The sequence below is a fragment of the Pituophis catenifer genome, unplaced genomic scaffold (genome assembly GCF_029215685.1).
Source record: "Pituophis catenifer annectens isolate HBS135680 unplaced genomic scaffold, rPitCat1.0.hap2 SCAF_3, whole genome shotgun sequence".
In the NCBI taxonomy this organism is placed as follows: domain Eukaryota; kingdom Metazoa; phylum Chordata; class Lepidosauria; order Squamata; family Colubridae; genus Pituophis; species Pituophis catenifer.
This window is the reverse complement of record NW_027256883.1, coordinates 127,199,227-127,222,067: the sequence shown is the minus strand read 5'-3', so window position 1 is coordinate 127,222,067 and position 22,841 is coordinate 127,199,227. Positions and strand designations below refer to the sequence as shown.

General features: G+C 37.2%; 1 protein-coding gene across 6 annotated transcripts; it reads left to right on the top strand.

The window, feature by feature from the left end:
- Positions 1-781: 781 nt before the first annotated feature.
- Positions 782-21,267, top strand: RNPC3 (RNA binding region (RNP1, RRM) containing 3). 6 transcript variants are annotated; one of them, XR_011600241.1, is made up of 17 exons: positions 782-972; positions 1,621-1,668; positions 3,086-3,198; positions 3,788-3,871; positions 5,663-5,774; positions 7,993-8,061; positions 9,139-9,269; positions 9,974-10,099; positions 12,268-12,404; positions 13,341-13,502; positions 13,696-13,790; positions 13,872-13,930; positions 14,698-14,830; positions 16,221-16,294; positions 19,742-20,601; positions 20,703-20,780; positions 21,179-21,267. XR_011600241.1 is itself a non-coding variant. In XM_070941103.1 (15 exons), the coding sequence occupies exons 1-14, from the start codon at positions 802-804 to the stop codon at positions 16,290-16,292; spliced, it is 1,512 nt and encodes a 503-aa protein (XP_070797204.1). In that variant the 5' UTR covers positions 782-801; the 3' UTR covers positions 16,293-16,294; positions 20,703-20,930. The 6 variants fall into 6 exon arrangements, 3 of the variants coding, with proteins under 3 accessions (XP_070797204.1, XP_070797203.1, XP_070797205.1); XR_011600240.1 differs by lacking the exon at positions 19,742-20,601; XR_011600239.1 differs by having other exon boundaries at positions 19,742-20,780.
- The last annotated feature ends 1,574 nt before the right edge of the window (positions 21,268-22,841 follow it).

The following is a 22,841-nucleotide window of genomic DNA, read 5'->3' as shown; positions in this document are numbered from 1 at the left end:
TCAGAATCTGCTGAAACCTACATCTGTTTGGAATGAAACCAAAGTGAAACCATTTCCCATAAATGTCTATGGAGGTTCTCAAGTCATCCAGGTCATGGTTGTCCCAAAGGTGCTTTTTCAAGAAGCAACTGGACTTTCTGTTTCTTCTTTGAAGACTTTTCGCTTCTCATCCAAGAAGCTTCTTCAGTTTTGACTGGATGGCGGGGAATGGAAGGGTTTATACTCCTTGCAGACAGCTGGTCATTTGCATTCTTTTAGGAGTTGTTAAGGTCACCTGGAGGTTTATCTGTATCATGAGGGTCACCTGCATGGTGTAAATGGGTGTTGAGCCGTCTTGGAACTGTTGAAATATGAAAGCTTCCCATATGTTTTTGGGGAGATCCTGATGGTCTATAAACCCGTCGGGGATATTTTTTCATGTGGATCTCGAGATAGGAGAATAAAGCAGTAACGAGTTCAATTTGAGGAAGCTCGCTACAAAAGAGAACAGCATCCCTGTGCGGATATTGCTGTCATATAAAAAGCAACTCACAGCTAGACATTCTCTTTTACTCCACTCCATATTCAAACTTTCCCGGCCACTCTCCTTACTTCTTAGTTTTGAGAACAGACTGTAACTCTTTGGGCTGAGAGGCTAGTTCCTCATAGGGCGTTCAAAGTCTCGCGAGACTCCTAGGTCCTCCCCGTTTTTGCGTGTCGCTCTACGAGATTTCAATCGCAAGACCGCAAGCGGGTCTCGCAAACGGAGGCGCATGCGCAACGTCAACCACTCCGCCATTGGGTGGGTGGGGGGTGGACAATATGGCGGTGCCCAGTTCGGAGATGGGTGGTCGGCAGCTGCGGCCGGGAAAAAGCAATCGGATCCTGTTGGTGCGGCATTTGCCCGCCGTATTGACGGCCTCGGAGAAGGAAGAGTTGCTGAGGCACTTTGGGGCTTCGTCAGTGCGGATCCTTTCGGACTACGGCAGGCTGGTAGGGAAGAGGCAGCTGGGTGCATGCAGGGTTGTTTATATCTTAAAAGTGTTATCTAGTTTTCAATAGTGTAAGCAGGGGTGGGCAACTGTGGCTCTTTTACAATCTGTGGACTTCAACTCCCAGAATTCCTGAGCCAGCTTGGTTGGCTCAGGAATTCTGGGAGTTGAAGTCCACAGATTGTAAAAGGGCCACAGTTGCCCACCCCTGGTGTAAGCCACAGGATGGCATCTCCTATGGATTGGATGTATACTCGGGGTGTCATCTCTCCTCCATCTGAAGGAAATAGATTTATTTTAACGTCCTTTATTGTATTACACCCAGAGTCGCGCCTGTGAGATGGGCGGCAATTTAATAGATAAATGCCTCCTATAAGTGCCAGAGACACAACTGGCCCGAAGCTAACGAGTAGTCAGACAAAAGCAACAAATTTGATTGAGAGAGAGAGCAAAAGAGCGAGGCTGGGCATTCTAAAGGATCACAGATACAAATATATTCATAAAAGGATGGTGAATTCAATCGCGATTCTATAGATTATTTGAAAAAGGAATAAAACAACCTGCACTTTGGTTGTGGCACGTTGTAGTGCAGAGACATGTTTTTCTCTTTGTACAAAAAGCGAACTTTTATGCCTGGTTTATTTTTCAGAAACATACAGCTTTTGCAACTTTTCCCAATGAAAACGCAGCTACTCAGGTGTGTATTGGGCTTTTAAACTATTTTACCCCATTGATTTGCTTTTCATACTTGCATAGCATTGTGTATCCATATAGCAGATTCAGGTGCCCTGGTGCGTTCTTACAGCGATGCTCATACATAAAATCTAATATGAAAAATGATTGCTTGACTTGTGTACTTATATGTAAATGCAGGCAGATGCTTGATATGCCTTACAGATGTTACTGAATTTTAGAAGTTAGCTGTCATAGCCAGCCATGGGATATTGGAAGAGCTATTAATTACTTATTCTAACAGTATTGTATACAGGTAGTCCTTGGCTTACGTTTATTTAGTCAGTGATCATTCATAGTTATAATGGGCTGAAAAGATGGTCTGGGGACCAGTCCTTGAAGTTCCAGCTGTCCCATCCCCTCAATCACATGATCTCGATTCAGGCATTTGGTGCCTGGCTCACAATTATGACATTAGAGTGAACTGCATCAAGTGAATGCTATCTGCAACTTTCCCTACCAGTTTCCCAAAGTCAGCAGGAAAACTGGCAGGGAAGACACAAGTTGCTCCCACCACTCCAAGGATCCTGCCTGCAGCAACTCCCTGCCTTCCACTGATCCTCTCATGGCCCCTGTTGACCTACCCATACTTCCTAACTCTCGGTCTCAGCACCCTCTCAACTATTAACTAAGACTCCCACCTGTTCCCACTTAATGACCTGCACATTGTGGGGTTACTATGTTAACATGGACTGCCGGGATTGCCTTCACTAAGTGATAGAGTCATGTGTGGTCACACTTTACAATTCCATCACTTAGCATCAGCAGTCCTGGTCCTAGTTGCTGTCATAACCCAAGACTACCTTTATTCCATATTTTTCTGATTTAAGAGTCCACAGTAGTACCAATTGGGATATTGTTTTTCTTCTATTCATCTCTGATCCAGCTTTATTCACACATGGCCAAAAATATTGGTACCCTTCAACTTTTCCCCAAGCTATCTCAATTAGTTATGAAATAAGATCAAACTGACACAGGCAAATGGCATTCACCAATCTTTACTCCATATTGTAGTTATTGCTTCAAAAAGGTGTGCTATGAAATCTTAGGTGCAGCGGTACCAAAAATTATGTCCATGCTATTTTCATTTGCTCTATTATTTACACAAATATGTTAAGTCATGTATCAAAAGCAAAGTGTCTTTCTATGGACTATGGAGCAAAAATGTGGATGTCATTTACTTGTGTCAGTTTCAACATATTTCAGAGCAAATTAGGATTAGAAAGTGGAGGAGTACCAGTTTTTTTCTCTACAGTGTTTTTCACTACAGTGCTCAGTTCTAGGCAAATTAAAAGAGAGAAAAAATGAAAAGCTTGAAAAACCATTGATCCTTTTCTTTTAAAATAACATTGATTCATTTAGCTTGTTGTATTCTATTTAAGGCTTTATCAAAACTACATCAGCTCAATCTTCTAGGCCACACTCTTGTAGTTGAATATGCAAAGGACCAAGAGAGTGGTCTTGCAATTAGCCAGCCTTCTGAAAAAGACAAAAGGTATGTGAATATTTTAAACTCAGTAGATGTGTAACAGCTTGAAAACTAAATACTGCAGATAGTTAATAACATATCTCTTAATACACACACACACTTGTTTCATGTGATTAATATGGAAGGATCCATACTGTTTATCCAAATCATATTTGCATTACTGCTAATAATAATGTAACTAGTAATGAAGTTAAGATTGTCCTTTTTCTGTTAGTGTTTTTATCTTATAGTCCTGATGATACCTGTAAACATTCAAAGACCACTTATATTTACAGGAATATTTTGCATTATTGATGAATTTAAATATTTGAGCATAAATTTAAATACTTATTCGGATATTTGATTAATGTCTGTGAGTCAACCTCAAATTAATAATTTCATAGAAATAGCATAACTTACTGCTCTATATGTATTTTTCCAGCATTGTCATTTCTTTGATGCGTTTCTTTACAAAAAAAAAAAAAAAAATTCAGGCAGACTGGAATAACATGAATGAGCAATTTAGAAATTTTGCTTGTTGAATGAATATTAGATTAAATTCAGCCTGTCACATAATGTGTTCATGTATTAATTGTTTATTGCTATTATTATTTAGTCTTGAAGAACCTGTCAAAGAAGAGAAGGGACAAAAAGACCTAAGCTGTCTCAGAATTGAAAGTGGAGTTGCTCCTAGCCATGGGTTAGTACCTGGTTGTGATCATGTGTTAATATTACCTCATCGTAACCTCAAACTACTTGCATACATGTAAACAAATTCAAAATCAGCAAAGGACTCTTATTATTAGCTTTGCAGATCAACCACTTTCCCTTATACCCTTAGAACTACAATATTTTCCAGAATCATTCTATCTTAACAGTAACATAGGATGAGGGTTTTTTCCCCCTTTCTTTGGATAAAACTTGTATTATATCTAAAACCTGGAAAGCAACAGAACGCGTACTTCCTGAAAACATCACTGCACCCCACCATTATTTGATTTGGTGTTCTAATTCCCCCAAATTTAATTTCGGCAAAGATGCGTTAGAGTATGCTGATTCCTGAATTTTTTTTCCAATATGTTTTCTTTTCGGTATTGCCATTTTACATGGGTTGAGGTCTAACTTGCCAGTGTTTGTGTACATCAGCACTAGAACATACCAAATGAAATATTATATATTGAACAGTATGGGGCAGCATTTTAGCTTCTGAAATTATCGTTCATTTCAAAAGTAGGTTCCATGTGGTATTAAAAAGAGAAACATAATGTCCCCAAAACTAACAATACAACCGATAATGTTTCTTTTAAGTATGTTGGTAGGCTATTGGCTGTGAATTTTAACAGGGTCACATAGAAAATTGGTAAAATTGCAATAGAGCAGGGGTGGGCAATTGTGGCCCTTTTACAACCTGCGAACTTCAATTCCCAGAATTCCTGAGCCAGCTTGGCTGTCTCAGGAGTTCTGGGAGTTATTTATTTATTTATTTATTTATTTATTTATTTATTTATTTATTTATTTATTTATTAAATTTATATACCGCCCTATTCCTGAGGGACTCAGGGCGGTGAACAGCGAACGATAAAAATACATGTAATACAAACGTTAAAAAAACCAATTAAAATATACTAAACACTCTGGTCCTAGATAATTCAAGACATCCCAGTTTAAAATAAAATCAAAACCAATATAAAGGGAAAGTTAGGCCAGGCCGGCCTGCTGAAACAGGAATGTTTTGAGGGCACGGCGGAAAGTGCGCAGATCCAGAATCCTCTGTATCTCTGGGGGGAACTCGTTCCAGATAGTGGGTGCCCTCACAGAAAAGGCTCTCCCCCTGGGGGCCGCCAGTCGACACTGTTTGGCTGATGGCACCCTGAGAAGCCCCTCTCTATGGGAGCGTACTGGGCGGTGAGAGGCTATTGGTGGCAGAAGGCGGTCTCGTAAGTACCCCGGTCCTAAGCCATGGAGCGCTCTAAAGGTGGTAACTAAGACCTTGAAGCGCATCCAGAAGACCACAGGGAGCCAGTGCAGCTCGCGCAGGAGGGGAGCCACATGGGAGCGCCAGGCTGTTCCCATAACTTCATGGGAGTTGAAGTCCACAGGTTGTAAAAGGGCCACAGTTGCCCACCCCTGCAATAGAGGGATACAGCATCAATGAAGCAGATAAATAAATAAATCCAAGACTATATGGGGCCAGACTGATCTTTGAGAATTTCTCAGCGTCTGTCTAAATGTATAACCTTGAATACTTAATGTACTTAATCAAGCTAAAACACCAGTGTAGAAAGCAAGAGACCGTCAGTTCAAGTCCTATATTAGTCATGAAACCAGCTGGGTGACCTTAAGCCAGCCATTTTCTCTCAGCCCAGCTTACCTCGCAGGGTTGTTGTGGGGAAAATAGAAGGAGGAAAGTGTGTTGGATATGTTTGCTACCTTGAATTATTTGAAAAAATAGAAAGGCGGGATATAAATATCTCATTGTTTTCTCCTACAGGTTAACATTCCCTATAAATTCGTGCCTCAAATATTTGTATCCCCCACCGTCCAGTACAATCTTAGCCAACATAGCAAATGCTTTGGCAAGTGTTCCTAAATTCTATGTACAGGTAAGTATGTATAGCTTTTTTTATTTGAATATAATATTCAACAGTATTAACTCTGCTTATTCCTAAGTGTGGCAAAAATAATACTTCTGGCTATTAACTGCTTAAATGTTAAGTTATTAATGAATTATTTAAGGGACAAATTCAGTTGGTGGAAAAACTTTCGGATAATGTGTATCTTCAGTATTAGATAGAATTGACACACCTATTTTCTTTTGGAACAAAGCAGAGATCACTGTATTCCTTCTATGCCTGTATTCCTGCTGTCTTTGGTCCTCCAAAATGAAGGTTTCACACTTGGCTGTAATATTATCACCCACACAGATATTGGAATTCCTTTTCGGACCCAAAGGAATCTTCCGTAGGATGTTTCTGGTCTACAGTCTTTATCTCTGTTTCTGTTTATCAGTTGATGCTTCCTAATTTATTGATCAGAAACACTTCTTTTTTTTTCAATATAGGTTGGTAACTTCCACATTTACTCAAAAGGGAGATGAATCTGAATTTAAAATGATTCCTTCCAAAAACAAAGAGTAGTCACCGTCTCCCCCACTAATAAATATAGAAAAAAAAGTTCTCTATTACCCAGCTTCTCTGTTCTATCAACCTAAGATTACCAAGGCTAATTGAATCCAAACCTTGCAGTTCCTTACTCCCGAAAAACGTAAGCATGTTTATGAGATCAAAAGAAGAAATAACAGTTGTGGCCCGTCAGCGGCCTGTGCAGTTAGTAGCTGATTCCGACAGCGAGGAGGCTGGTGTGATGCTGCGCCAGCAGCCTGTGCAGTTGGCACTCAAGTCAGACAATGAGGAGGCTGGAGAAGAAGTGGTGCCAGAGGCGGGGATTCAGCCAGGGCCTTCACAACCTCCAGAAGCTCCCATAAGTGAAGAGGAAGAAGAGGAGGAGCCTCTTCTCGATGCACATGTGCGCAGAGCTGCGAAAAGGCAGGAGTGGCTCCTTAGGAGGAAGTCTCCTCGAGAGTAAGGCTTGGGGCTAATTGGCCATTCTCCTAGCCTATTTAAGGAAGGACGACGACTGATGCAATTTGCAGGAAACAACTTCGTTCAAATTCCTTCGTGTTTTGATTACAGAAAACGTTTGATTTGGCTCTTGTTTCTCTCTTTATCAGTTTTCCTGCAAATTGCTTCTGGGCATTCTGCCAACCACAGTAAGATTATGGTTATCTGAAATACTGGGCCTCAGAACTGAGTTATTATTCTTTGAATTCTTGTCGGCTGTTAATGAAGTTAAATTAACAGCCCTTGTTCAGAAAAGACTGATTTATTGTACTTGTGTTCAAACAACTACTAAGAAAGCTCATTAGTATTCTTTAATTAGTAAATTAAGGTTTGTACGGACTTTGTGTGTGCTGCGTTCTTTGGGTCCATAGCTGGGGCAGAACAATAACTGGTCACAGAAGGAAACACTCCTTTTAGGCCTTACAGAGAAGTTAAAAATTCAGTAGGAAGCAACCCCTTTCATACATGATCTGCAAAAGCATTAAAAGTCATATTGTCTTTTGGTATAATTGCATTTTAAAAGGTAAGTACCAGTAATTGTTTAAAATTATATAAACTTTCAAGCATCACCATAAGTAGCAATAATATTGAGCAATAATATTTTGTTTTTCAAGTTCTTTATTATAAAATATGACTTTTAGGCAAATATTATAGTTTTTTAATAATCCTATTTTGACTATTTTAAAATTGCAAATTTATAATAATTATTTTTAGAAGCTTGGAAGCATCCTAGGCACATTTTCTTGTGTGCTCAAACCATTAATTTGCTTCATTTTGCACCATTGTTTTTGGAATGATAATAATTGAAACTTACTGCCTTCTTCCTGAATTACTACATTATATTAATAGATCATTGTGCTTTAAAATATGTCTCTATAAATCTTCCTTTGAAAGATGCTTAAATGAGGTAATTTAATATTCACACAAAGAATCTTCCCCTACTTTTTCCCCCCAAGTCCAGAACTTGCTCCTCAAATGCAAATTTCTACTTAGCTGTGCAGTATGAAATAGTTGTACAAATCTGTAATATGTGTGTGTATGTATACACACACACACACACACACACACACACACACACACACACAGTGCTTGAAATCATATGGCACACTTTTGTTCCAAAGATCATTGGCATAATTATGTGAAACCCTTGGAATATTTTTAAGAATTGCCATTTGAATATTATGCTACTATTCCATTTCAGGTTCTGCATCTTATGAACAAAATGAATCTTCCACCTCCTTTTGGGCCAATTACTGCACGGCCACCCATGGTAAGGAACCTTGCTGTTTACAATACTGGGAACAAAAGCAATTGTGCATATAGAGTATAATTTGAATTTACATTTTCTCCCTAGGTTGTGGTAAAAGATTTGCCACAGACCCTAAAATGGAAAAGGCTACGTTTCAGCCTAGCTCAAATTTGCAATATCTTGTTGAGTTTTCTACCACTCTTTTAGTCTTCATTTCTGTTGCTCTTCTTCATGGTGGAGCAATAGATGAACTACTCAGCCCACTGAGTACGGAGATATGAATGATCCCTGACCTACGCACCTTTTGCCGTGCTCTCAAGATGTTATTGTTCCAACAAGCTGGGCTGGCCTAAACATGATTTTTAATGGTTGTTTTAGTTCTTTTTAATAATATCGGGGCCAAATTATTTAATATATTTTTAAATTGTTTTTTAAGTTTTGTATATGTGTGTTTTAGTGTTCCTGAGTCCTTCGGGAGAAGGGCGGTATAAAAATTTAAATAATAAATAAATAAATAAATTAAATAAATAAATAAATAAATAAATAAATAAATAAATAAATAAATAAATAAATAAATAAAAAAAAAATGGAAAAGGCTACGTTTCAGCCTAGCTCAAATTTGCAATATCTTGTTGAGTTTTCTACCACTTTTTTAGTCTTCATTTCTGTTGCTCTTCCTCATGGTGGAGCAATAGATGAACTACTCAGCCCACTGTGGAGCATCTCTCGGAACAACTGGAGCGATTTTGATAGTCTTCAAATATTAAACTATGTATCATTAATCTGAATAATCCAGAATAAATGAAGAATACGAAATTGCAGTTTGTAATTCCTGTTCCAACTTCTCATTGCAGTCAGATAGTTTTTTTAAAAAGTTGCATACACAGAAGAATGTTTTGCTTAGTCCCCTTTCGGGCTTCTCTCTGATTTAATTGTTGACTTTCCATTTGGGAATGTATGTGATAGGGAATATGACTCCATAGATCATAGTGTGATATTGTATAAGTGTGTATGTTTATGTGTGCGTAAGAATTCTTGCATTTAAATGAATACTTGAGAGATTAAGTAATGAGAAGTTCTATGTTTTACTCTGTTTAGTACGAAGAGTATATCCCCTTGCCTCCTCCTTTACCTCCTGAGGATCCTCCATTGCCTGAAGACGACGACAGCCAAGACTCAAATAAAGATGAGTCTGAATATGAAAGTGCCGATGAAGAAGAAAAAGAAAGGTTGATAAGACTTCAGCAAAGTACTATCTTTTGGGTGCAAGTTTTAGTTTCTTTTAGCCTAATGGATAGTAAAATTTGGAGTTACGCTCTTTTATTGAAATGCTGTCTGCAGCATATGCCTAGACAGCATTATACAACCTTGAAAGCAGTAAAATCAACTTGTTTCAAATATATGCATAGAACTGCAGTTCAGTGTTTGCCTTCGGCTATGGTGAACTTAAGTGATATGATTTGTGCTTTCTTTGCACCTCTTCTAGAGCATGGCAACATAGAAACCCAATCCTGCTACTTAAATACCAACTTTGGTTCATTATCCAGACTTGATAACTATTGGGGCATTCTGTTTCTTTTGGGACCCTGCACTCAACTGAATCATTATGTGATTCAGAGAAGAAATTGCAAGTGAAAAAGGATAAGCTCCATACTTAAGTTTTATCAGAATCGTTTTGGTAGATTTTCTGCTGTCTTGGGCTTTCAAGCATGGGAGAGACAAACCTATAAAGTTATAATTAACCATTTTAGTTTCTATGCTATAGCTCTCTATTGCAGTATTGGATCTCTTAGAAAGACATTAACATTTTACACAAGAATCAGACCGCTACTGCTTCTCCTTCTCCAAAATGATAATATCTACCTAAGAAGACATTAGAAAAAATTATTTTGCTCTACAGATATAAAAAGTTAACTATATATTCAATTTTTAGATATACAAAATTGATGGAACTAGCAACCCTTCAGCCAAAACGACCGATGCCAACAAAACAGCGTCACACAAGAAAAAAAAGAAAGATAAAGGACTTATTAAATGTTTCCCTAGTTACTCTACCCAGGTATGACACAAAAGTTAATGCATAATATTGCCAATTAACAGTAAACCTCATTGTACCCTTGTGGATGCCTTGAATGAAAGACTAATTGTTGACCTTTGCACAGTAAATTAAGCCAGTTTTCCTGCTTATATTATTGATCATGTTTGGGGAATATACTGTGCCTTATATTTCTATATAGAAAATAGCAATTGCAATAGCACTTAGACTTATATATCGCTTTACAGTGCTTTACAGCCCTCTCTAAGCGGTTTACAGAGTCAGCATATTGCCCCCAACAAATTTACCCACCTCAGAAGTATGGAAGGCTGAGTCAACTGTGAGCCTGGTGAGATTTGAACTGCCAAATTGCAGGCAGCCAGTAGGCAGCAGAAATAGCCTGCAGTACTGCACTCTAACCACTGCACCACCGTGGCTCATATTTTCTCCTAGGATATGTACATTAAATGATTAAAAAAGCTGCTGTGTTGAATGTCTACCCAGTCATATTATTCTGTAGCCAATAATTGGGCTGAAAGTCTAAGGCAAGCTGTATCTGGATTATCCAGATCCATCATAGTATACAGTGTATGTGATGTGGATCATAAGGAATATACATTATTTTTTGTTTCCTGGGTTTTGACTCAGTGGGAATTGAAAATATCACCTTAAGCTGGTTTTGAAAAAAATATTAAATGTGGATTTTTAAAAATAATAGCGATAATTATAGCATGCTTAAAGTCCATGTTTAACATGAGGTTGTAGCTCACAGTTTTGCAGAAAGCATTTGAAGTTTAATTTAGCATACAGTGGCTTCTGTTGAGACAGAAATACCTTAACTAGAATTGCTCGTGAAAAACAATGAGTTGAGGTTTGACTTCTCTCCCAGTATTAAACTTCTGCCTGTAGATGCACAGGGGAACTATAACCGAGTTAAATTAGTTCTCTAGTCCACCTGCTTGCCCCTAGATTATTTCCAGGTCTACTAGCTCCAAGCACTATAGGTATAGAATATTTCTTCAGCTTCTTGATTTGCTGAACCGAGCAAATATTCAATCATGTTTTTCTACAGGAGTACACAGAGATGGCAATTCCATCTTTTCTGAGGAGCAACTTTATTTAAAGGTTTTTGAATACCTGATTATAATAATGAGAGCCTGTCTGACTTTTGTCTCAGGAATTAATAAAATTACTCTAATGTTCGAATATTTTTTTTCACCACAAGCTTATATTTCTGAGCCATCTTGAATATTCAGAAGAGTGATCAAAATATGTTTCCTTAATAAAAAGTGTCTATGGAGATTCTCAGTCATCCAAGTCATGGCTGTCCCAAAGGTGCTGTGTTCTGGCTGAACTGACGAAACCTCTTGATGACAAGTGAAACATTTTCAAGGAAAAAACCAAGCAAGTTCAGTTGCCTTTTGAACAGCACTTTTGAGTTAGTAAAAGAGTAACGTCTCAATATTATGCCCAATTAATAAAAATGGAAGATGCATTTTGAAGTAATATCTGCACTGTTGCTAAAGAGTCACTTTGTGAGTGAGATAGACAGTCTCTAAATATGATCGATAAACAATTACAAGTAAGTTCTTGCTTAATGACCAGTCACTTAAGAATTTACAACCAAAATTTAGGCTCCAATTGTAGTTGCAAGTCGAGGGCTACCTGTGTACCTTAATTTTTCAAATTACATTGTTCCAAATAATCTGTAGCACACAGCTAGTTCAGAAAGGAATGTCTGCTGAAAGATACTAGATTGTTTAATTGCCTGCTCATGTATAAAAGATCAAAGTCAGGTGGGTTTCAACAGGTTCTGACCAGTTCTGGAGAACCGGTAGCGGAAATTTTGAGTAGTTCAGAGAACCGGTAGTAAAAATGCTGACTGGCTCCACCCCCATCTATTCTCTGCCTCCCAAGTCCCAGCTGATTGGGAGGAAATTGGGATTTTGCAATAACCTTCCCCTGGAGTGGGGTGGGAATGGAGATTTTACAGTACCTTCCCCTGCCATGCCCACCAAGCCGCGCCCACCAAGCAGTGCCACCCACCAAGCCACGCCTACAGAACTGGTAGTAAAAAAAATTGAAACCCACCACTGATCAAAGTGCTTTCAAAGAAATGTAAAATGGTTAGGAGATGTGGGGAAATATTGTTTAGCATTTTTTTTTAAATGAACATGTTGTGTTTTGAACAGCAATTTGCACCCAGCACTGACACCTTCAGATGTGTTTGAGCAGTCACAAACCATAGGCATCAAGAAGATTGAATTTAACATTTCTTCAGAGACGCCTACTATTCTTCAGAAAAGCCTGGAAAAGGAGCACAATGATGGTACGAAATGTGTGTTTGCTTACTGACAACTTACAGTTTAGATTTCTTGTAATGGGCACTAGTGTGGGAGGAATGAATCAAATTGCTAATCTCCGTGATCTTTCTCTGAGGAACTAGCTAGTTGGGCTTAGGCAAGCTACTTCCTTAACTTCTAGTAAAAAAATAATACCAATAGAACTTGCTAAAGTTCTGCAAGATACTGCTTTAAGCATTCTAAAATATTATGTAAGAATTAAATTTACAGTCCTCGCTTACTGACCATTCATTCAGTGATCACTCAAAGTTACATTGGCACCGAATAAGGAGACTTATGACCGCTTCTTAAAGTTGCAGCCATTGCAGCATCTCTGCAGTCATATGATTGAGATTTGGGCGCTTGGCAACCTTTGTGCGTTTATGATAGTTACAAAGCCCCATTGTCATGCAATTGTCATTTGCGACCTTCACAGTTGGCTCCCAACAAGCAAAGTTAGTGGGGAAGCCGGCAGGAGGTCACAAGTTGTGGTCACATGACATCACAATTAATTGTGGATGATTTGGTTAACCAGTACAGCCAAAACTTGATGAGATGCCATTATAAATTGGGTGTGATCACACGATTGTTCAGTTTATGATTATTGCTTAGAATTGCCAATCCCAATTGTGGTCAATAAATTAGGACTACCTGCATTTATGTGGAGGTAGCACAAATGTTCTGAATTGTTTAGGTATTACCATAGCATTTTCAGACATGTCTGTTGTGAATTTCTGTTCTAGCAGTTACTATTTATGATGATGATGGCATCAATCCGGAATACTTTTAAGCTTTTTTAATTCAGTGAGATTAAGGATGCTGAAATTTACCTTATGCTGATGCTATTAAATTGTTCATTCAACTCTTGTGACTGGATTAAACAACATTTAAATATTTTGCATCTTTTTTGAAAAAAAAATTAGACTCTTACTCTGAAACTGAAGATATAGCTAATGAAGGATTTGGAAAAATTTTCCCGACTCCCAGTTCTAATCATAAAGAGGACACAGAAGATGAGGAGGATGAAATTCCTTCAGAATTTGTTTCTAAAAGAGAGTTAGAAAAACGCAGAATTTCAAAAAAAGGTGACTTTATAATTTTTAGAACATTTTGTAGCATACCGTGGAAATACTGAATTTGATTATATCTCCATGTGATATTAACTTTTTAATTTTGGTCTGTCACTATAGTCTTATAATCAGTTTTAAATATTTAATCAAGCAAGTTACCCCAATATGCAAACCGCAAATAATATTCTGAATTTTGTGTATGTTTCAGAAATGGAAACATTTTCTGTGTTCAAAAATTATGACCCCGGAGATCCAAACTGCCGAATTTATGTGAAGAATTTATCGAAACAAGTTCAAGAAAAGGTAACTGGAAGTGGATCAGAATGTTTTGGCTCTTTGATTATGGTTACTAACTTTTTTTGTTATGCTTTTATTTCAATCTAGGATTTGAAATTTATTTTTGGAAGATACATTGACTTTTCATCAGAAACTGAACGAATAATGTAAGTACCTGGATACATCAAACAATAATATTATTTATAATATTCTAAATATTTTTATATTTAGATGTGTGTGGGTGTACGTACGTATACCTTAACAAGCAATCTGAACTATATATATTTCCAGGAGAAGACATTTTATTCCCCCTCTAGTAATTTAAGAATATAGATTAGATAATGGATGGGAAAGAGACTATAGAACTGAGAGAAAGTGGAAAGGTTCGGAGACAAATATTACTAAAAAAAAGTTATGGCAATGGACAAGCCAAAAAATAAAGCAAGCTAGATATGGACATCTTGAGTAAAAGAACACGGCAGATAAAGTATATCTTAATGTTTTAAGAAGGTGATGTTTTATATACATTGATAGATTGTAAAACATGGGGTCTATAGAATAGATAATTTTAAAAAATGCTAATGGGAATCAGTTGCAGACATAGATGCTAGAAATTGTGGGTGCTAGCAAAAAGCAACCTGACAGATACATTTTTATTATGTATCAAAATAAGCCAAAGTTAATAGGGGAAATTCAAGGCTTCAGAAAATACTCTACTTTTATTCTAAGCTTTGTAATAATAACCTGGTTTAAGTGGAAATTTTTGTATAGAATATCATCTTACCAAAAAAAAAGCTGTGTTGAGCTTTTTGAAGAGATAGTTGGATGAATGGTATATGATCTGAAACAGTTATTAAATTGTAGGAATGGTCCACTCCGTTGGATAGTGAACAAATCAAAAAATAATAAATTGTTTTCTCTTGGCATTCACTAGGTTTGATATACGCTTAATGAAAGAAGGCCGCATGAAAGGACAAGCTTTTATTGGCCTTCCTAATGAAAAAGCAGCTGCGAAAGCTTTAAAGGAAACAAATGGATATCTCTTATTCGATAAGCCGATGGTGGTTGTATCCTTCAATTTAAAGTTCCGTTTCATTTTAGTTAACTGGGCAGTCTCAGAATCCTCCATTTAGTATAATATTTGAACACAAGTAAGCTTTGCTTATTTTCACCTACAACTCAGATAAATTCAAATATTATTTTCTGGAAGTATAAACTCTTACTGGGCTTTATCCTGTAGGAGTATCTCTTTGAGGTTCAGGTGTGAGGATCATGCATTACACATTGTGTCTATGGATAGTTCTTGACTTCGAATTCGTCCTTTAATTGACTGCTTGATGTTACAGTTGTTCCCTTGACCGTTTGCAGTTACAACTGCCCCCTCCCCCCAAAAAAAGGTTCTTACAACCTGGATTCAGAGTTCTGACTGCTGCGCTTCCCCTCTATGCTCATGGTCACATGATTGCATTTTGGGTGTTCGGCAACTGTCCTGCATTTACAGCCATTTGCAGCATTCCCATAGTCACATAACTGATTTATGTTTTTTTTTTTCCTGGAAACTGGCATTTACTTCCAATTTCCAGCAAAAAAAAATACCAATTGCTGACAATGAGCTTGCTTTGTTCACTTAGTGACTGCGGTGTTTGCCTAATGATTGCTGCAAAAAAACAAAAGGTTGTAAAATGAGGCATGGTCACATGGTAATCCATTTAAAGAGCAGCCCAACTTAACAACTGTAATTCATACGTCAAGGACTACCTGTATTTAAAATGTGATTTTTGTGGCTTGCTACAATGTGTGAACAAAGCCATTATAGTTTCTAATCAAGATAAATGACTTAGTATTTGATTCTAGACAATTGCTTATTTAGGGGAAAAAATGGCTTTATATGTAAGCTAAGACTCTGCCTCAAAACAGTTGGGAATGGGTTTTCCCTAGAATGATAAGTTGTAATGCAGAACTTTATTTCTAGTATGAATTTCAATTTTGCTAAGTTTTAAAGTAGTATAATTCTTTGAAGAGTTTAAAGAACATTTGGTTATCTCCACTATACCTAGTAGGAATGAAGGGGGAAAAATGTCCATTCTGTGCTTATCTTTTTTATAACTCCCAAATAATCCTGAAACAGACTGAAAGCTTTCCAATTGAATGAGCAGCTGCCTAATTACTGAACTTATTGGGGCCATTTGTGACTGTTTTGTTAGCTTCATCATCACTTCCCCATGAGATAAAAGATTACTTGCAACAGTTACAAATAAAATGTGGCAGAATCAGAATGTATTTGGATTATTTGTTAATAAAACCATTGATGATTATTTTTAATTAATTCTTCATGCCTTGTTGTCAGTATTATAACATTTTAGTTTGCTTGTCTTTATTGTCTGAACATTTTCTGTGTTAATTGGTTGCTTTTGCTAGGACTTGCAATTAGGTTTCTGTTCCTTAATAAATACCTAGCAATTCGCTCGATCAGCAAGACCTAAGCCAGATTCCAAAGACAAGAGAAAAGATAGAGGGAAAAAAACCTGAAAGTAAGTTACATTCTCACAACCCATTTTGTGTATGAAAACATTTATATAAAATAGTTTATAAGTTTAATTGCTGTTCTATTTTTTTTTTAAATTCACAGCTACATTTTAGGAAAAGAGCTGATTGGGCTTTTTCTATTGATAAATTTAATTTTCTGTGTATGGGTAGCTTCCCCCCCCCCTTCCAATAAAGGAACATTATGAATGTTACCTGCTGAGCAGTTGTATACAAAACTCCTTGTCCCAGGAACAGGAAGTGAGTTCTCACTGGGAAAATACATGAATGGTGGATTGGTGCACTTTGGAAGATAAGTGTTCTTATGAATATTGGAGTATTTTGTCCTAGGAAATGAGTTTTGCATATACCTGCTCTAGAATTTGAAGCAATAGCCCAGACACAGTTTAACCAAAGTGATACTTAGGTCACAATCTTAAATTTTATTTAAACAATATTGATTTCTGGTGAATCAATACATTTTTCATTTTTACATTTTTAAAAATTTTACATTTTTAAAGTGACATATTTCACTAACGAAAATTAGCCTTGAATGAATCCATTTGTAATTTGTGATTTTGTCTAGTCTTCCTGAACTGTGAAATATTTAGCTCTGTTCTCAATTAAATGGTAGAGGAACTCCTTTAGAATTTTGTCACAAAAAGGTTAATCTGATTTTTCATTACTAGGCAAAGTCCTTTAATACCTTTGTATTTGTTTAAAAACTTAAATGGTTTGGTGTTTCATTTATATTGTTTATGTTTAGAACAATCCTGAGATCCTGGATACCAAATCTTTAGGCATCCAATCACATCAAATGGCACATCTAGCTATGCTGGATGTGCATTTATTTATCAGATTTTTAAAATCCCATCTTTATTACTTCGTAAATAATTCAAGGCAGCAAACACACACAATACTCCTTCCTCCTATTTTCCCCATAGCTACCCTTTAAGGGGTTGGTAGCTAAAAGAGAGTTACTGGCCCAAATGCATCAGACCATCTAGACGCCTATCAGCAAGCAGGAGGCTGTTTTAGCTTATTAATTGTCTTGGATTAGAACACCAGTCATTCTCGATCGTTAAATTTAAGATTGATTGAACTTTGGGAATAGCAAATGTTTCAACATCAGATACTGTCACATGATATTGTACTATGATGTGGATAGCTAAACATAAATAATAATCATTTAAAAAATCTCATGAGATTTCAACACTCACCTCTTAATCTTTCATGTTTTTAGTATTATTTCCCGAACTTGCAGCCATTTCTTTTTAATGTTTTTAATATCCTTAATGCTAAGATTTCACAGATAATGAGTAATGATGTTAGAGCCCACAGTTTTGGCTTGACTAGTTTTTTTCATCCTTAAAGCAACCAATAATATTTTAAATAAATATTTTGAATATGTCTTAGCTAATTAAAAATTCTTTTTTTAAAACTTTTGTTCAAAAATTTTAGGATGAATTATTTTTACAGATATCAAAAAGAGTTTCAGATTTTTCTTTTCATCTCAGACAGGGTGGAACACTCCTTTAAATCCACTGTATCTCAAAAGTGCCTGAGGCCAAATTTAAAAGTTTTGTTCCTGATAAACCCTTTTTGTAAGCACAAACAATCATTAATGTTCAGGCACTGCTTGCTCTTTCAAGTGGTTTGTCAAGTTTCCAAAAGATGCCCTAATTAATTCATGAGCCATGATCCAAACTTCAAAGGAAATATAGTCATTTATTAGGAGCAACATTCCGGCAATACTCGGATGCAGTTAGGACTGATCCTACGTAGATTTACGTTCCCCTATGACCCTGTCTCTCCCCTCCTCTCTGGCCATGTCATAAATCACATTCTCCTATTAACCACTTTGGCTGTGAAACCTAACACCCTCCTTCTGATTGCGGTCAGAAAGAATGTATGGAATTCACTTCAGTTCTCCCTCCGTCCTGCTCATGGCAACTTGAAAGCTTTGCAAGTTGACATGGTTAAGATGCTCACCTAGGATCAATGAAACTCAGCTTTCAAGTCCATAGTCATGGAAGTTCACCAGGTGATCAATCACTTCTATTCTCAAATTGATTATAGGCAATTTGTGGGCAAAATTGGAGGAGGGAATGCTTTGTATGCCACTTGGAACATACTTGACAGTGAAATAGAAAACTGACAATAAAATAATAGGCATTCTGTTTGTTGCTGCTCAATCGTTTCTCAAATTGTGAATAAATGTTCAGAATACAAAGATTAAACCAGCATTCTCCAGATTCTCTACTGCCAGATTATTTACGTTAACAGCTGAGTAGTGATGAAGGAAGCTCCTTCAACAGCCTGGTCAGCCCTATAATTCTGCAGAAAAAGCAGAGCATTATGTCCTTTAGTTCTATTTCAAAAAGATAGAAACTAACCCAGCCCTGCAGGAAAAAAAGCCAAGCTTGATGACTGAAGCCGTTTATAAATTCATAGGTTAGGACAGTGCCCGTAGGCACCACGTAGCACACAAATCTTCATTAGTTATCCATTGTACGGTGTAAATACGCGTGTGTGCCATTCTCATGATATCATCAGGTCTCAAGAGATTTAAGTAATCTTCCATTAATTTCATAAACCTAGAACCATTTTGTAGCTGTTGCGATTTAGAGCTTATTGCCAGCCTCACCCCTTTGTTTGATAGAAAAGGCTACACCCTGATGGTCTGCTTAGAAGTTCCAAACTTCTAAAGTTCTAAAACTTTCAAGGTCCTCCACCATAACAGAACTCTTAGTTCTGTTTCTTAGCTCCAGACCTCTCCATTTCCAAGGCTGAGAGTTAAATCAAGGAGAATTCTTGTCTCTGTTCATACTTCACATTCTATTCCAGATTTCACTACTAAAATAATGCGTATAGCTAACCTTAATGAACACATTTCTTCATTGTGCCTGCATGTGGTGTTAGGCTTATAGTGTCTGGAGCGAATTCAGAAGGTATACCTCGAACTGCAGAGTCAAGGGAAACGTATATTATGAAAATGGCTCTTTCCCTCCCCCAATTTTATCTCTGGGTTTATGTTGAAACAGCACAGAGTAATTTACTAACACTGTTGTGACAAGAGTGGCTTCCTGCTGTGTAAATTCAGTGAATATATTTTGAACAAATATATTTAATGTAGTTGTGTAAGCAGCATTTAGTTTGGATGATAGTTATGTGTTCTAGATGTACGTTGCTTAGCTTCTGCCAAAGATTGTCACCTTGGAAAACAGCACAAAAAATGAGGAAGCTTAACAAAATTGATGTAGAGCCTTTTTTCCAGATAACATAAAATAGTGTAAAATATTTGTTGTAGATTTCAGATGTTGTGCCCATTTCTTTAGGTTATATCTGGTTACAAATTTTTAAATGATGATCACTATTTCAAAATTGGCAGTCTAGATGGAAAAAAACCCCCAGAGAATAAAAGGATTAAACCACATTCTGCTGTTCTTCTTTAGAAACATTCCTGCGTAAATACTGCAGTAATACTGTGTCATGAAAAGTGTATCCTTTCTTGTATCCTTTTTGTGTATCTTTTTGGAAAAAAACCTTATTTTCTAGCATTGACGTAGACAAAAAAGTAGTAATACAGGCTAAAATAGTAAACCATTCTTCTTCATTTAATAGGGCACCCATAGAGGTTTCTAGCCTTTAAATGTGCCTTTTAAAATCCCAGTTATGGTTGCCAGGCCTTCAGTAAGTGTTAGTGCTCTGCTTACGTTGGTAGAGCTTAAACGTTGTACTGTATACTAACTGATGGCCTGGACTCAAGTAACCACTGCACTAAAATTACATTAGAAAATAGTGGCTTCCAATATTATGGGGTCCAGGGAGAAAATGAAAGTCTTGGTATGTAGTTATGTGCTTTTTCTGATCTACAACTCAACTGTTACTATCATGTATTTTTTTATTTTTTTTATTTGATTTGATTTGATTTGATTTCTATAGCTGCCCATCTCAACAAGGTTGGCAGAGTACATCATGAAACATAAAAAACGCCCATCTTGCTTACAATTTTGTTCTCTATGTAACAGAGTAAAGCACAATAGGACTTAAAGACCATTGGATTCAGAAGTGACCTTCAACAAATAGAAGGGCTTCTTCCTTGAGTAAAAGGGACTGTAGACTGTAGATTCTAGAGGATACTTGTAGTGGAGAAAGGAAAGAGACACAATTCAGGCCCCTAGACTACTTCTTGCCCTTTAGGGTGAGTCTCCCAGTTTTCAGGCGCAGATTTTCAAGAAGGAGAATAAGTCAAACAGTTATCTCCTTTCCTCCAGTGGAAGCATCCTGCTCAGTAGAACTTCACCCAACAGAAGTATGGGTTCAAGTCTTAGCTTGGCTTTTTTTTTTTTTAAAATTGAAGTCTTTTCTGTTGAATAATATATGCGTGTTAAATGCATTTTTAAATTATTCCAGGTGCGTTTTTGAGTTCCGTGTCTTACAAGTGTGTTCGAGCTCTGGGAAGAAGATGCATGGTAGCAGAACTGTTGAATAGTACGTAAAAGTACACAAAATACCATACAACTTTCTGGTAATTATAGGTGCATCTATCTTTTTAAACAAAACTCTTCCAATGGTTCACATAGCATTTGTGGAAAATGCTTCATTTAAAGCTCTAATAAAATATTCTGTTTTGCATTGTTATTAATGGTTTCACCAAAGCACATTTTTTGTCTGATATCAAACCAGAAAATGGTAATACAAGAACAAAATATCCAAAGGGGCATCTGGTCTTTGTCTTTGAACCTTCTTAGAAAGGGGGTTTATTTATTTCAGGAGTGGAGAAAGAAAAGAGGTAAAATGAGCTGTGCCCTGATACATAATTTCCTTTTGTGAGTGTAGCTGCTGGAAGTGGTGTCTTCCCACTTGGCTCCTTTTTTTTGCATTGTCAGAGTGTCTGCGCTTCATCTGTATGATGCTGCCATAACAGCATAAAAGAAGAGGATCAAAAAGAAGATGATATTATGAATTGGGACATGACTCAGCATCAATTCTGACGCTGAGTCATGTCCCAATTCATAATATCCTCTTCTTTTTGATCCTCTTCTTTTGTTGGAATTCTGTTGGAATGTTTAGCCTATTAAGTTATTAAACAGGCTTAAAAGAATTCCGGCGATCTCCTTGGGGCTCAAGCCCAGTTCACTGGATAAACCTGATAGGCCATAGATCCTATACTCTGATATGATATGATCTGGAGGGGAGAGGGACTCAAGGAGGTTAGCAAAAACCTGGGATGTGGGTGGGTGGGGGAGCTATAGGGTGGACTTACTTGTCCCTATCTGCAGTTCTTCAGAGCTTCTAGCAATGGATGAAAAAGAAGAAGAGAGTTACTCCAGCAAAACAAGTTGGAGGATAAATGAAATGTCATGAAGATTCATAACAGCAAGAAAAGCTCAGAAGAAGATAAAAAAGGGAAATGGTTGGCCCTGCCCTAACCCAAAGAGTTGCTAAAGGGCTTACAATCCTAAAAACATTTTTCAGGCTCCTTTTGATTATGAAGAGAGATTTCCGGGAACAATAAACACTGACAAATTTATGCTTATAGATCTGATAAGGAAAAAAGTGATATAAGGTGGATCCAACTCTAATTATTATCTTACAAAGATAATTTTTCCTATCCTGCAGTCAGCAGTGCAAATTGGAAGAGCAGGAGTGGGGGTGGGGATAACTAACAATGTTAGTTTGGAAAGATCTTTCCTGGGTCCTTTTAATATATTTATTTCCTGCTGCTATTAGAATAGCAGTGTACAGGGTATCATGGAAGGAACTACTGACGACAGGCATCGTGCTTTTCTTCCAGTTGGGACTTTTGCCTCACTTGGCATACCTGCCAATCTTCTACTGCTGTTTATTGTCATTGAAAAGATCTGTTCCCTGCAATAGGGATTTTGACTTCTTGGCTTCACTGTAGCATTAAATTTGTGCTTTCCTTTAATGAAATTGGGGTATAGTTGGGGTGTGTATGTCAGAGATATCCAGAAAGGGAGATCTGATGGGTACATCTGCCATTTCTTTGTTGATGTCCACGATGGAACAGGCTCTGTTCCATAGTGCATTTCCTCAAGGTGAGAATTAGTGGTCCTTTTGTCAGTGGCCTTGATATCGGAGAAGATGGGCATTATGGTGGTTGGTTCTCTATCCTCAATTGGAGGGCAGCAGGTTGGGAAGAAACTTCAGTATAGTCTCAATGGAAGTTAAAAACACATTTAAAGTTCTGCTTAATACTCCTGTCATCTCTCAAAAAATAACATCCAGCATGCAAGGGAAAATGCAATGGAGATTTAAAATAAGCCAAGCCAGGTTGACCAAAGAGACTGTTTCAGCTTTTGACATTACAGAGTTCGCAGTTGGAAGATTGGCAAGCAAATGAATACGTCTGCAATCCTCAAGAGAAAACTTAAATCTTCCGCCCATCTATTAAATTATCTCAAATGCTGGTGTCCAACCATTACTCCAGCAAAGTTCCAGTACTTGCAGCTTCTAAACTGAGTGCCATGTGCATGTGATTAGAAAGATTTTCAAAAATTGATTCTAATTATCTGGGTAACAGTGCTT

Bases quoted from the DNA above. Each gene is read 5' to 3' on its own strand.
- RNPC3 (XM_070941103.1), top strand. From the start codon at position 802: ATGGCGGTGCCCAGTTCGGAGATGGGTGGTCGGCAGCTGCGGCCGGGA. The intron at 973-1,620 runs GTAGGGAAGAGG...TTTATTTTTCAG, and splicing joins TTTCGGACTACGGCAGGCTG to AAACATACAGCTTTTGCAAC. The intron at 5,775-7,992 runs GTAAGTATGTAT...ATTCCATTTCAG, and splicing joins TTCCTAAATTCTATGTACAG to GTTCTGCATCTTATGAACAA.